This window comes from Cetorhinus maximus, chromosome 7, assembly GCF_964194155.1.
Source record: "Cetorhinus maximus chromosome 7, sCetMax3.hap1.1, whole genome shotgun sequence".
Lineage (NCBI taxonomy): Eukaryota > Metazoa > Chordata > Chondrichthyes > Lamniformes > Cetorhinidae > Cetorhinus > Cetorhinus maximus.
Window position 1 is genome coordinate 23,170,932 of NC_135885.1, and position 14,547 is coordinate 23,185,478.

The 14,547-nt window shown below is 42.9% G+C and overlaps 1 protein-coding gene across 6 annotated transcripts in view; it reads right to left on the bottom strand.

Annotated features, from left to right (window-relative positions):
* mgat4a (alpha-1,3-mannosyl-glycoprotein 4-beta-N-acetylglucosaminyltransferase A) overlaps window positions 1-14,547 on the bottom strand; it is a 261,997-nt gene that overhangs the window by 33,392 nt on the left and 214,058 nt on the right. For 4 of the 6 annotated variants that reach the window (XM_078545192.1, XM_078545191.1, XM_078545190.1 and 1 more), the window contains exons 10-11: window positions 10,653-10,760; window positions 5,625-5,818 (exon numbers count right to left, since the gene is read on the bottom strand). In XM_078545192.1, coding sequence (XP_078401318.1) covers window positions 5,625-5,818; window positions 10,653-10,760 — 302 coding nt within the window. The remainder of the gene's footprint in view (window positions 1-5,624; window positions 5,819-10,652; window positions 10,761-14,547) is intronic. The other 2 variants (XR_013577081.1, XM_078545194.1) reach the window with 1 other exon arrangement.

Sequence of the window (14,547 nt, forward strand, 5' to 3'; positions counted from 1 at the left end):
GGCTCTTTAAATAGAGAAGGTAATTGAACAGAATTGAAAAAACATTTTATTAGCACAGGAGACCACAGAGAAGTGCAGAAAACATTCTGTTCTCCAAAACAGTTTACATCATCATCGTAAACATATGGAAGCATGCATTTGGTAAGAATGAAATTTGATTTAGCTGTCCATCAGACACATAATTCGCACTTCGTGCTTCTCAATGCACAATTTGAATGTAGAGTATTGAGGATCGCTTTCTGTTAGCGATAAGAGATCCCAAGGAAGGGATCCACTCTGGGCTGAGGGTTGCAGCAGTCAGTAAATCACAGTTACAGTGCAGGGGGAGGTAGTATGGCCCATCATGTCTGCACTGGTAGAGCCTTTATTTAGCTCTCGTGTTAAAATGGCTCTGTGTATTTGGAGCTCTGTTGCCCCCACAACCAACCACTCTGTTGCCACACCACTATGTTTTCATCTTAAGCAGGGATGGGCTATTGGCCTGTTACAAAAAGTTTTCGCGTCGTAATGTAAATTTGAATGCCTATTTTCGGATGTGATTTGGTAACAGAAAAGTTATTCCAGAATTGTTTGAGCAATCACATTGAGAGATAAATATACTTTGCAAAATCAATATTACAATATTTCAAAATCCTCCCATTATTCAAGAGTGGCAACTGGTAGACAGTTTTGAAGAAAGCCAAAATATTGTGACTTAATCTTCAGCACATTTTGACACACAACACTACATTAAAAAAAATTCCAGGACAAGATCGAACAGCAACTATTATCCTCAGATACGGTGGCATAGTGGTAATGTCACTGGACAAGTAATCCAGAGGCCCAGGCTGATGCTGTGGGGGACATGGGTCCAAATCCCACCATGGTAGCTGATGGAATTGAAATTCAATTAATAAAACAGTGACCATGAAACTATCCATGTGGTTCACTAACGTCCTTTTAGGGAAGGAATTCTGGCCTACATGAGACTCCAGACCAGTGATGTGGTTAACTCTTAACTCCCCTCTGAAATGGCCTAGCAAGCCACTCAGTTCAAGGGAATTTAAGGATAGGCAACAAATACTGCCCTTGCCAGCGATGCTCACAACCCATGAAAGAATAAAGAAAAAAATTACTGGCCTGTTGATAATAAATAGGGCACCCCAAGAATTGGTGTTGGGACTGATTCTAAATTTGCAACAATAGGGCATAATTTTCCCTGTGGGCTTCTGAACCCTGCTGTCAGGCTCAAACATGGGTCAGAAGCCCACACTGTGTGGGGAAAGTCACTCATTCTGATTTCCCCTGAGCAGTTAAATTAATGGCCAGAGGGTAGGCTAGAGGTCCAATTAAGGGCAGTGGATAAGCTCTTGAAGCTCAAGCGCTTGAGGCCTTCCAGGTTGAAAGGAGCAACAGGTTGCAATGGAAGTTTAGTGAGGGGGAGGGCACTTCAAAATGGAGGCACCCTCTCTCCAACTTTTATACACTTAAACTAAAAAAAGGCTTTTGCAGCCAGGTGACAACTGTCAGAGAGGAAGCCCCACTACAGGGCAGTTTCCGGCTGTGCTACACCCAGGCAGGGAGGGCCTCTAAGCCTGCCTGGTGAGGGCCTCTAAGCCTGCCTGGTGCACTGGCTCCCGGCTCTGATGCTGGGGGGGGCGCCACCTCCAGGCAGCTAAACTGGCCCTTGTTGCCTGCGGGAACCTGGAGAGCCTTGGAAAAACCCAGTTGGTCTTCTTTAATTGGCCTTAAACAATCCTTGATTACCTTGGTCGGCCTGTGGGTTGGTGGGTAGCCCTGCCACAGCCCACTCCACCACTCTTTCCCCCCTGTGGAAAAATGGCCTGGGGCTGGAATGGATCCTGGGAACCAGGATGCAGGCTGGTGGTGCTATTTTTAAGCACCTGCCTGCCTCCAATCGTGGCCCCGAAGAGGGCTCAAAGTCAAGCCCTTGGATTCAGAATGCAAATTTAAAAGACTAAAAAAAAGGAGGTGCATTCAAATTGAAGGCAGTACAGATATAACAGCATGAATTGGACCAAGTATGTAAGTAGGCAGAAAAGTAACACCATTAATGTAAAAGAAAACACTTCACAAGTAGGACTAAGGAAAATGTGTCATCCAGCCAGGAAGGCAGAAGTTAGGAGGGATGACTAGAAGCTTGGACAATGAGGTTGGTATGTTTTTTTTTAAAAAGAAGGATTTGAAAAGTGGATGCAAGGACAACGCGTTTGACGGGTTTAGAAAGAGAATTCCAGAGAAAGGCCCTGAAGCAGCTGAAAGCTTGGCCAATGGCCTGCTAGTATCGCCCAGCCTAGCTCAACATCTATTTTTCTTAATTCTATTCGACAAGCACAATTGGACATTTGTTTTTACATTCAAGGCATTATTTTTTATTCCCAGTTGATGTTGGTTGTGTGAATGAGTTGTGAAAATAGTCAGAGATGATCTTGTAAGTGACCAAGATCTCATGTGCACAGAATAAATCTGTTATTTTTGACATATTTCCTCAGAGTGAATTAGAATGAAGAAATGATTAATTTAGGAAACAAACCTATTTCATTCTAGTTACAAGTCTAATGAGGCAAATGTTCTTTTTGACATCACTTTGTATCAAATAGAAAATGTTTTTCCACTTATTTTCTTGCTAATTCTCATCCAATTTCTCTTAATGTCATGTTGGGTTACACTTCCATAGGTGCAAGTTCTCTGGTGCCTTACAAAAGAGATCAATACTCATCACGAAAACAAAAATACCTGGAAAAACTCAGCAGGTCTGGCAGCATCTGCGGAGAGGAACACAGTTAACGTTTCGAGTCCGAATGACCCTTCAACAGAACTAAGTAAAAATAGAAGAGAGGTGAAATATAAGCTGGTTTAAGGAGGCGGAGGGGGGGGAGGGGGGGAAACAGGTAGAGCTGGATAAAGGGCCAGTGATAGGTGGAGATAACCAAAAGATGTCATCGACAAAAGGACAAAGAGGTGTTGAAGGTGGTGATATTATCTAAGGAATGTGATAATTAAAGATAGAAAGCAGGACAAGCAAGGTACAGATAGCCCTAGTGGGGTGGGGGGTGGGTTCCGGACTGAATATTGAGTTCAAAAATTTTAGATCATGAACTCTCTCCTCCATCCCCACCCCCTTTCCGATCCCCCTCTTTTTTTCCAATAATTTATATTGATTTTTCTTTTCCATTATTTTCCATTATTTTTAAATGTATTTCCATCCATTGTTTTATCTCTACCTTTTAGCCTTCTCTGATTCCTTCACCCCACCCCACCCCCACTAGGGCTATCTGTACCTTGCTTGTGGTTGCTTTATGGTTTGTATGATTTGTCTTCTAGCTCATCTATTGGAGGAAGTTCAATTTTGATTTAAAAATAACACATGGACTCCATACTATGAAAAGGATATATATGCACCAGAGAAAGTACAAACAGAACTGAGAGGCTACATCTATAAGGAAAGAGTAAATAGGATGGGGCTCTTTTCTCTTAGAAAGAGAAGACTGAGAGGTGACCTCGTTGAAGCCTTTAAAATTAGGAAGGGATTCGATAGGCCAGAAGTAAAGGAGATGTTTCCACTTGTGGGGGAATCGAAAACTAAGAGTCATAAATATAAGATGGTCACTAATAAGTCCAACAAGGAATTCAGGAGAAACTTCTTAACACAGAGTGATTAAAATGTGGAACTCACCACTGCATGGAGAGAGACTGAAGCAACTAGTGTAGATGGATTTCAGAGGAAACTAGATAATTATAGAGGAAGAAAGAAGAACAAGTTGATAGGATGAGATTGAAGGTGGGAGGTTGGTTGGGGCCGAATAGCCTGTTTCTGTGCAGTAAAATTCTATGTAACGATGGACATATCTGTTTTTAAACAATGCCAATAAGAATTTATAATTACAAAAGCGAGGTTCTTTAAAATTTTGGAATGTAGCAAGGTATATTTATTAGCTTTTTTAAAGAAGAGACAAAAAAAAAATACATCCCCTGCTGAAACTTTAATACAACCAGCCATTAAATGCTTGAAAGCAGTGTTGAATGACTCTCTTTCTCAGTAAAGGGATGGTCAACTTTTCACTTGATGGCTGTCAGATAACAAGACGTAGCGAAAACTGGCAAGTTTAAAATTACCAAATTGTTTCAATCAAATTAAAAACCACATCCCGTAAATGCACATAACGCTTTGACTAACTTAACCTTTCATGAACAGAAGCCAGTAAACTTCGCCTGAGCATGCATTCTACCCAGGCCAAGTTGTGACTCATGAAGAAACCTCTGTGCATAATTCTGTTAAAGAAACATGAGAGGCAAAAGCAAAAGCCTATCCGTTTCTGCTGACATGTGATTCATGTTCAAAGTCTCTGTAATGGGCACTATTCTTTCTTCTTCCTTAGGAAACTTTAAGGAAAAAGACTACTTAACGAAAACCTTGGTGTACCAGTGAACTATTACTGAACAGAAACAGGCCAAGGAGAGACTGGTTGCAGCAGAAATCATGGGTGCTGGCTTCAGAGAAATGTCGCTAGACAAAATCTACTCTCATCAATTACAATTCTGTGTTGAAGTAACTTGTCATACAAAATAGTGTGACCATTACATGTACAAGAAATGTTTGTTTTCGTAATTGCCTGAAATGGTGCTCGTTCAAGATATTTATAAATAATGAAAACATCCTAAAATGCTCAGAAGCAAGCCAGAGGCAAAAAAAATCAATTGCAGTTCTTGGCATGGGATAATAGGATGTACATAACAGTAGGGCAGGTTTAAGATGGAATGCTGTGATTACAATAACAGGTTATATCTCAAACATTCAATTAACATGTAATCTTATGCCGTGCAGACTGGATTGAAGGTCTAATTGCCATAAAATGTCCAGTCAAGGTCTAGTAGATGAGGCAGGACTTCCACAGAAGTGATGAAGTATTCTGCGATATTGATACACATATAGGCCATTTAAAAAATACTGTAAAAACTCTGGTTTAAAAAATATTCTTTAAAACTTGTTCAATTTTTCATTAGGTCAGGTATCTGGGCTTTTGCCATTCATTAATGCCAGTTTTAACCAACAGCACAGTTATTGTTTTCTTTTCACTCTGCATCATGGATATTCATGCCAGTTAAGAAGCTATTTGAGCTTACCACCACAATCTCCTGGCCTTCTTCCCCCAAACCATCAACAACCCTATATCCTCTCTTGAGCACCTCGTTCCTCTGGTTCTTGCTTCTTGTACATTCCGTTCTTTTGCTTCACCATTGATGACAAGATCTTCAGCTGCCTGGGTCTGACCCTCTGCGATTTCCTGCCCTGCCCTTCCCTTCTCCTATCCACACCTTTCTCATCTCCAGAAGAAAACCTCTGCAAGAGCCATTTCTTTGATGGATTTTTGATTATTCCTCTTTTTTTTCTCCTTTCCGCTAAAAAACTGACCATTCTTGGCGTCGCTTTTCAGTAACCTAGTTCTGTGAAGTTCTTGAGGGGTTTCTTTTAAACATTACAACGTCCCAATGTGTGGAAGAAACTGTTGCTGATCTTGGAGCTTTTACATACTCAATCTTTCTGCGCCCCATCACTCTACTTGAAAATCACAACAGCAAATTTGCTATAAGAAGGCCTCACAGTTCTAAATTGGTGTCCTTACCTATCTATATTCAATGGTCTGTCAAATTTGACAAGTATATAGTCACCGGCAAGAGGAGTAATGCCCCAGAAGAAGTCCTCTCCCAGATACGCTTTATCCAATGAATGGCCTTGGTAAACTTTTAGTGAGGTTGAGACCTCTGCAGGAGGATTGACGTGCATTTTGTGGAGTAAAGGCTTCATAAAATCTTTATCCTTAGGAGAGGAAAAGAAGGTCACCACAAAATTTCAGTTGTTAAATGCAAATAAAATCAATTCTCAGTTTTGCAATATATAAAGAAAATATGATTTAATGCTAAAAATGCATTTGCAATAACATTAGAAAGCGACATTTCTGAACTGCTACAAATAATTCTATTTCACTAGAAGTCAACTTATTCCAGAAAGAAAACTAAATGTGTTTAGTGTTGTCAGGAGATTTCTACAATTAGAGAATAGAGGAGATGTTAGAAAAATTGCAAATAAGTTCAAAAAACATCAAGGACAGAAAGCAAAGCTTAAATGGTTTAACATTATCTGAGCCATAATCAACTCATTTTTGGAATATGTTGCATTTGCTTTTGACGAAGTTCTGAATTTGGTTGCGTCTATCGATGGCTGTCATCTGTATCTATCGACATGCTACATGCTGATAAACAACATTCCATGATGACGGAGATTACAATTTTAACACTGTTAGGACGAGGTCGAGGTGATTAAATGCATTTAGGATTAAATTATGACCTGGCTCAGGATATGTTTTGAACGTTTGAAGGTTTTCGGATGAAATCATAAACCTTAGGACCAAAGCTGTTAGTGTATATCCAGCAATGTCTAACTTTTCTCTAATTTTCTCAGCTCTTCTCCAGACTCAACTGTTGAAATATGTTTCTATGAGGATCACCAACCATCCAAATAGCTCAGCTATTCTTCACTTGTTCCCTATTGAGTGTTTAACCTAGGTGGTGGTACTGCAGGTGGACTCCTCATTCATAACACCATAAGACATAGGCAGAGAAGTAGGCCATTCGGCCCATCGAATCTGCTCCGCCATTCAATGAGAACATGGTTGACCTGATAATCCTCAACTCCACTTTCCTGCCTTTTCCCCATAACCCTTGATTCCCTTACTGATTAAAAATCTGTCTATCTCAGCCTTGAATATACTTAATGACCCAGCCCCTACAGCCCTCTGTGATAAAGGATTCCACAGACTCATTACCCTCTGAGAGGAAATTCCTCCTCATCTCTGTCTTAAATAGATGACCCCTTATTCTGAGATTATGCCCTCTGGTCCTAGACTCTCCCACAAGGGGAAACAACCTCTCAGCGTCTACCCTGTCAAGCCCCTTAAGAATCTTATATGTTTCAATAAGGTCGCCACTCATTCTTCTGCATTCCAATGAGTTCAGGCCCAAACTACTCAACCTCTCCTCATAAGCAGATCCCTCCATACCCGGGATCAACCTAGTGAACCTTCTTTGGACTGCCTCCAATGCCAGGATATCTTTTCTTAGATAAGGGGGCCAAAAACTGTTCAGAGTCAACATCCACAAAGGTGCACTTCCCAACAAGAGCCACCAGATGGCAATCAGGAATGTTGCAGCATCTCCACCAATGCTCTAGCTCAGGCTTGATCAACCTGCAGCCCAAGGGCCGCAATGTGGCCTGTGAAGCCCCTCCATGTGGCCTCCGGATCGATTGGTGAAAATGCCGGTAAGACAGCTCGGTAAGTTTGAAGATTTCTGCAGAGGACTGCTCCTCCAATCGCAGCCTGTTTCTCTCCCATGTTTGCTGCCAATAGGCTCAATAGTGTACATGGAGATTGGGAGACTCTGGAGAGCGCGGAGCCACCGTTCACCATGATTTCCTGTGACTCCGGCTGTTTTCCCACCGCTCCTGATGCTCTGGCCATTTGTTCTCAGCTCTGGCCACGTCTCTCCCAGCTCCGGCCACATCCCTCCCGGCTCTCCCCCCGCCTCCCGACGCTCCTGTCATTGGGCACCTGTGTTTGGGTGTCGCTAGGCCTCAGGCCTCGCTCCAGGTCTCTCCTCTGCTCTAATCGCACCTACCCCCCATCCCCACAGCCAATTTAGTGAGTGAGGGTGAGTATGTGTGAGTGAGTGAGTGTGTGAGGATGGGTGGGTGAGTGATTGTGTGTGTGAGGGGGTGTGTGTGTGGGAATGTGTGTGAGGGTGTGAGTGGGGTGTGTGTGTGCGTGTGTGAGAGAGAGAGAGGGGGAGTGAGTGAGTGAGTGTGAGGATGGAGGAATGAGTGAGTGTGTGCGCATACAGGTGGGTGAGTGAGCGTGTCTGTGTGTGTGTGTGTGTGTGTGTGAGTGAGCGAGCGAGCGTGTGTGCGTGAGTGGGTGAGTGAGTGAGTGAGCGAGTGAATGCGTGAAGGTGGGTGAGTGAGCGTGTGTGCATGAGGATGGGTGAGTGAGCAAGTGTGTGAGTGTGAGAGAGGATGGGTGAGTGAGCGAGTGTATGTGAGGGTGAGAGAGAGAGAGGAAGAGAGAGAGTGAGAGTGAGTGAGGGAGTGAGGGAGGGAGGAGGTGGGGGTTGTGTGGCTGGCTCACTCCCAGTCTCAGGATTCTCATTCACTCTCGCCCCCACATACCAACAGGCACTCTCATCCGCTCCCACAGGGGGTGAGGGTGAATGAGTGAGCGTCGAGACTGGGAGTGAGCTGGACACACGCACTCTCATCCTTTTACATTCTAATGGTTGTCTCTATTTACCACTCATTTTAAAAAAATTATCAATTTATTATTGTGATTTCTTTGCCCCAAGTTGTTCCTTTTCATACATCAGCTTTTTAAAAAAAAATTCATGTTTAATGTTGTGCCAAACCTTACCTTTCCTAAATTTGCACATCAGACCCCTCCCACCATGCGTGAGAAAAATGGAAATGTGGCCCTGCATGCGAAAGGGTTGGACAAGCCTGCCCTAGCTGGTATCAGCTATCCCAGCACAGATCTAAGTTGGGATCTTGCTGGTAGGCATGCTTAGTACCATTCCCATTCAATGCATGATCCACTGTGGGGCTTCAACTTTCCTACTGGGACTTGTTGTTGCCAATCCCTGCTGCTTTTAAAGCTGATTAATACCATTGTTTAAACCCACGCACTCTGCACTTGACTGGACAAAAGGGGCAGCATTGTGCAAGATCACCATATGGGATGAGTGATATGGAGGCGACATGAAAAAGGATCAGGCGCAAACAGGGATTGATTTTGACCAAATACTGTAAGCCACATAGATGCAACAACCCACAATCTATTTATGATCTATTGGCTTTCAAAATTCTGGATAAAAGGTACATCAATGCATAATGAGGCAAATGGTAATAAAATTTCATGCACCTACTATAAATACTGCAAGCTCAACCGTTTTTTTAAATTTGGCTGCAAAAGTAAACCTAAGTTACATTTTTCTGTGAAACAATGCAAAAACGAGATGAAAGGGGCATATGCTTGCAATACAAAGCGTGCCCCCTCCTCCCATGCATTTTATAAAATGCATTTTGAAACTCTGACCACTCTCCCAGAGGAATTATTCCAGTCAAGAGGTGCTAAGCAGTTAAAGGACTCTTATGTTCTATTCAACGATAAAAGCAGAAAATGCCAATTGATAGGGAGAAACTGTCAAGGAGAAACCTCTTTTGAAAATATTGAGCTACAAGATCTCTGCCAATGGGAGGGTTCTGGCCCTATCCAGATAATAATGTCTCCTGGGAATCTTAGTTATGAAGAATTGTCAGCTGCATCGGTTTGATCTGACTGGAAAAGTGGTGACTTCAAATTGACCTTCAAAGGGGTTTAAAGCCAAAAAGGGACAGGGTGGGTCAGGGAGAGTTGATCAAACTGATCTGGGAGCTTCAATTCATTATTTTAAAAATTAGGAATAAATACATTCAGCCATGAGGTGCAGAGGAAGAAGTCAACTGGAAAATATTTTGGGAGTTAACTGGTTCCGAAACATCACTTAAGACAGCATTTATTGTTCATCTCTAATTGCCTTGGAGGTAGTGGTGGTGAGCCGTCTTCTTGGACCACTGCAGTCCATCTGGTGCAGGTGCACCGATGGGGCTACTAAGTAGGGAGTTCCAGGATTTTGACCCAGCAATGGTGAAGGAATGACAATACGTGTTCAAGTCAAGGTAGTGTGTGGCTTGGAGGGGAATTGCAGGTGGTGGTGTTCCCATGCACCTGCTGCCCTTGTTCTTCTAGGTGATGGAGGTTGCAGCTTTGGAAGCTGCTGTCAAAAGGGCCTTGGCCTCTGCAGTGCATCTTGTAGATGGTACACACTGCTGCTGCTGCGCACCAGGGCTGGAGAGAATGAATGTTTAAGGTGGTGCATGGGGTGTTTAAGAAAGAAAAAGAAAAACGAAGACTGCCAGTCTGCGTTTTCGTTAAGACTAATTTGCATGTATTTCTTTTTCCAAAAAGGGTCGCTCATGAGTTAACTGCATTTAAATTTAATTCAAATGCGGATATTAGCAGCTCAAATGAAAATGCACTGTACATGAGGTCAGTCATGTATGCTTAGACTAAATTTTGTGTTTACATTACACTAATCTGTCAGTACAAATTAAACATGTTGAATTAATGCTTATGAAACTGTTTGAGACAGGCTACAACCAAGTGCAAGGAACCTCTCAAACTCGAGGCTCCTTTGCATAGACTTCTCAGCATAATCTGGTCATGCACATGTTATACCTGTCTCTCTGTGTATTGTTAAAGAGCTCAGTGTGTCAGTACTGACTTCAGCTGTAACACTGCAGTGGGCTCAAACAAGCACTGCGGGCAAATCTCCGAGGAGGCAGCACAGTTTGAGTGGATTGAGATTCAGCAGTCCGGTGCTGCAATTTTCTCACCACACTGAAGCCAGGGGTAGGAAAACATTAACAGAAGGTGGAGATCATTCTTAAACTCTAAGGAAAAACTCAATTTACAAAAAAGTGTAATTAATAGTTACATCACATTTCCCTTCAATTAACCCAAACTTATAAATGTCATGCTGTGACAGCAGTTAAAAATGGTACTCACTGTCAGTTTCTGAATTTTGCCTGCCAGTGATGAATGCAAACCAACATGCTGGAAAAGAGATGGTCTGAATCGAATCCTGATGTTAGATTTTTGACGCTCGCAGTGTTTCTAACAAGATAAGTAAAATGAAGGTTGTTAGCTTTTTAAGGAATGTTCCAGACAATATTAAGTGGGTGAGATTGGAAGCAGGTTGAAAAAATATTGCAAAGGGAACTGCATTTCATTCAATCCTATTTTCATGTTTCAGTTTTTAATTGGCCGCAGTGAAACAATGTGACCATCTTCTTTTAACGTACACAGACCTGTACAAAGAGTGACATAATTAACGCAAAGCAAGCATTGCATATTTAAACAAAGAAGTCAGTACCACATGGGAGCTTATCAGAGAAGGATGAGGGTTATGCAATTGGGGGAAGATTGCAAACCAGATTAAAAACCAAAAGAGAGAGGAGGTGTTGAGGGCTGTTTTTCCAGAATGGTTGGAAGTGGTCAATGGCATTCCTCAGGGATCTGTTCTGGGACCACAGCTGCTCACTGTATATATCAAGAATTTGGATATAGATCTAGAGAGGGTAGTGTCATGATTTTCAGATTCCAAAATAAGAGGAATAATTAGTACCTTGAACCAAATGAAACTGCAAAGGGATATTGACAAGATGCAGCAATGGGATAAAAAGCACAGCAGATGTAATTCAATGTCAGTGAGTGTGCGTAGGGCTAGGGTGGGGGGAGTACACTAGGCAGAGCGAGAAATGGGACAGAGTGAAAGGACAAAGGAGGGAGAAAGTGACAAAAGGAGGAGACGACACTCAAAGAAAGACAGAGAGGGAAATAGAGAAAAAAGGAGGGAACGGTAATACAAGGTGGGAGCAAAGCTACTTTCATTTTTAAAATAGAGTTACGAAATAAAATGAGGTGCTGAATATTCATAAGCCCAAAGCATATCATTAAGCAACGCATGGCGCTGCAGGATCTATGTTAATGGAAATTCACCTTTCAAGGAATTTATGTAACACTGGATTTGTGAGGACAGAACAACTGGAAAAGGAAACCTCCAGATAGTGAAGCTGGAAATACTTCCTGAGCTGCAAAATGCCTGGGTCAGGGTAGTTGGGGAGTAGGAATGGGGGGGATGGTGGTGGGGGTGCAGAGGAGAAGAGGTTTGGGGGTTGATGGAATACTGATTTTAGACAATTTTTAATACCACCATGAAATGTAGAACAGAGAACCAACATGTACACTTGTTTCTCCTTTCTCAACAATGGAAATACAAATTCCAGAGACTTGGAACTTAATCACGTGGGTGTTAGAACTTGCAGGCCACCACTCTGCCTCTCTATTGCACAGGTCTGTTTCAAATATGCCAAGAAACCAGAGGATCTTGAGAACATCATCATTTGGAGATGATCAAACTATTTTTGTGAGCACAATTAAATTTGAACATGGACACACTTGAGAATTACACATACTGACACCATTTTTCAAAGAATGGCAGATTGATTACATATTTCAAAGATACAGTAGCATAATGGCTATGTTATTGGGCTAGTAGTGCAGAGGCTTGGATCAACGATGCAGCGACATGAGTTCAAATCTGACCACAGCAGCTGGAGAATTTAAATTCAGTTGATTAAATAAATATGAAATTAAAAATCTAGGATTGTCATTGAGAAAAACCTCCAGCTCACTGACACTCTTAAGAGATTGATCGAGCAGCAGCGACCGAGGCATTGGATTCAGATATGACAAAGGCACAATGTCCAGCTTTCTTGGATAGCACCTTCCAAATCTGTGACCTCTACCACCAAGAAGGACAAGGGCAGCAGATGCATGGGAACACCACCACCTGCAGTTCCCTTCCAAGCCCCACACTATGCTGACTTGGAACTATATCGCCGTTCCTTCACTGTCGCTTGGTCAAAATCATGGAACTCCCTCCCTAACCACATCTATACCACATGGACTACAGCGGTTCAGAAAAGGGATCACCAGCACCTTCTTAAAGGCAATTAGGGATGGACAACAAATGCTGGCATAGCCAGCAACACCCACATCCTTTGAAAGAATAAATTTAAAAAAAAAACACCCAGCCCAGGAGACCCTGGAAAGCTCTCTTCATTAACTTCTGTGTATTTATGCCAACATTGAAAGCTCTCCCATAGACTAGTCACGCAACAGCTTGACATAGTCACACTCTTAGCATCATACCCTACAGCCAATGTCCTCTATCACCATCCCTGTGTATGTCCTGTTGTACTGCCAAGGCCAGTCTACCAGAGATAATGCCACAGTGGTATAAAGTCGAGAAGGAGCGGCTCAGAGTTTCGAGGCATCAGATCAAATATGGGCAAGGAAACCTCCTGCTGATTAACACCTAGTGCCTCCCTGTTGAATTGGTGCTCATCCATCATGAACACCATTTGGAAGAAGCACTGAGTGTAGCAAGGCCCAGATCATACTCTGGGAGGGGAATTTCAATATTCATTACCAAGAACGGCTTAGTAGCACCACTATTGACTGAGCTGGCTGAGTCCTGAAGGACATAGCTACTAGATTGGACCAGCAGCAGGTGGTGAGGGAACCAACACAAGTGGAAAATCTATTTGATCTCACCAATCGATTTGTTGCAGGCCCATCAGTAGCAGTGATCACCACACAGTCCTGAGACAAATTCCATTTTTCACACTGGGGACATCCTCCATTGTGTTGCGTGACACTACCGCCATGCTAAATGGGATAGACTCAGAACAGACCTAGCACCACAAAAATGGGCATCCATGAGATCTTCTAGGCCATCAGCAACAACAGCAGAATTGCATTCAACCACAGCCTTCTGCAGTCTTATGGCCTGGCATATCTCTCACTGTACATTTACTAGCAAGCCAGGGGATCAACATTGGTTCAATGAGGAGTGTAGGAGAGCATGCCAGCATAATTAAAAATGAGGTAGCAAACTGGTGAAGCTATAGCACAGGACTACATGCATACTAAACAGCTAAATGATCCCACAACCAACGAATCAGATCAAAGCTCTGCAATCTTGCCATATCTAGTTGTGAATGGTGGTACACAATTAAATGCCTAATGGAAGAAGAGGAGGTGCTGCATGAACATCCCCATCCGCAGTGATGGGGGAGCCAGAAATGCCGAGAAGGTGATCCACTCATGGGCCAGCGTTTATTGCTCAGAGGGTATTTTTAAGAGTCAGCCACATTGCTGTGGGTCTGGAGTCACATGTAGGCCAGACCAGGTAAGGGCAGCAGATTTTCTTCCCTAAAGGACATTAGTGAACCAGATGGGTTTTTATGACAATCGGCAATGGCTTCACAGTCATCATTAGACTTTTAATCCCAGATATTTATTGAATTCAAATTCCACCATTTGCCATGGTGAGATTTGAACCCAGGTCCCCAGAGCATTACCAGTTCAGTAACAATACCACTATGCCACTGTCTCCCCAGCATCACAGATACCAATCTTCAGCCAATTCAATTCATTCCACATGACATCAAGAAATGGCTGAGTGTACTGGATAAAGCTCTACCAACACCCCAGCTATAATGCTGATGACTTATGCTCCAGCACATGCTACGCCCCTAGCCACCCTGTTCCTGGACAGGTACAAAGATAGCATCAACCCAACAGTGGACATTTGCCAGCATGTGCTGTCCACAAAAAGCTGGACAAACCCTACCCAGCCATCTTCTGCACCAGTACTACTCTCAATCATCAGCAAAGTGATGGAGTGCATGATCGACAGTGCTAGCAAGTAGCAATTACTCAGCAACAAGCTGCTCACTGACACTCAGTTTGGGTTCCTCCTTGGCTCCTGACCTCATTACCGCCTTAGCTCAAACATGGACAAAAGAGCTGAAGTCCATGAGGTGAGACGAGA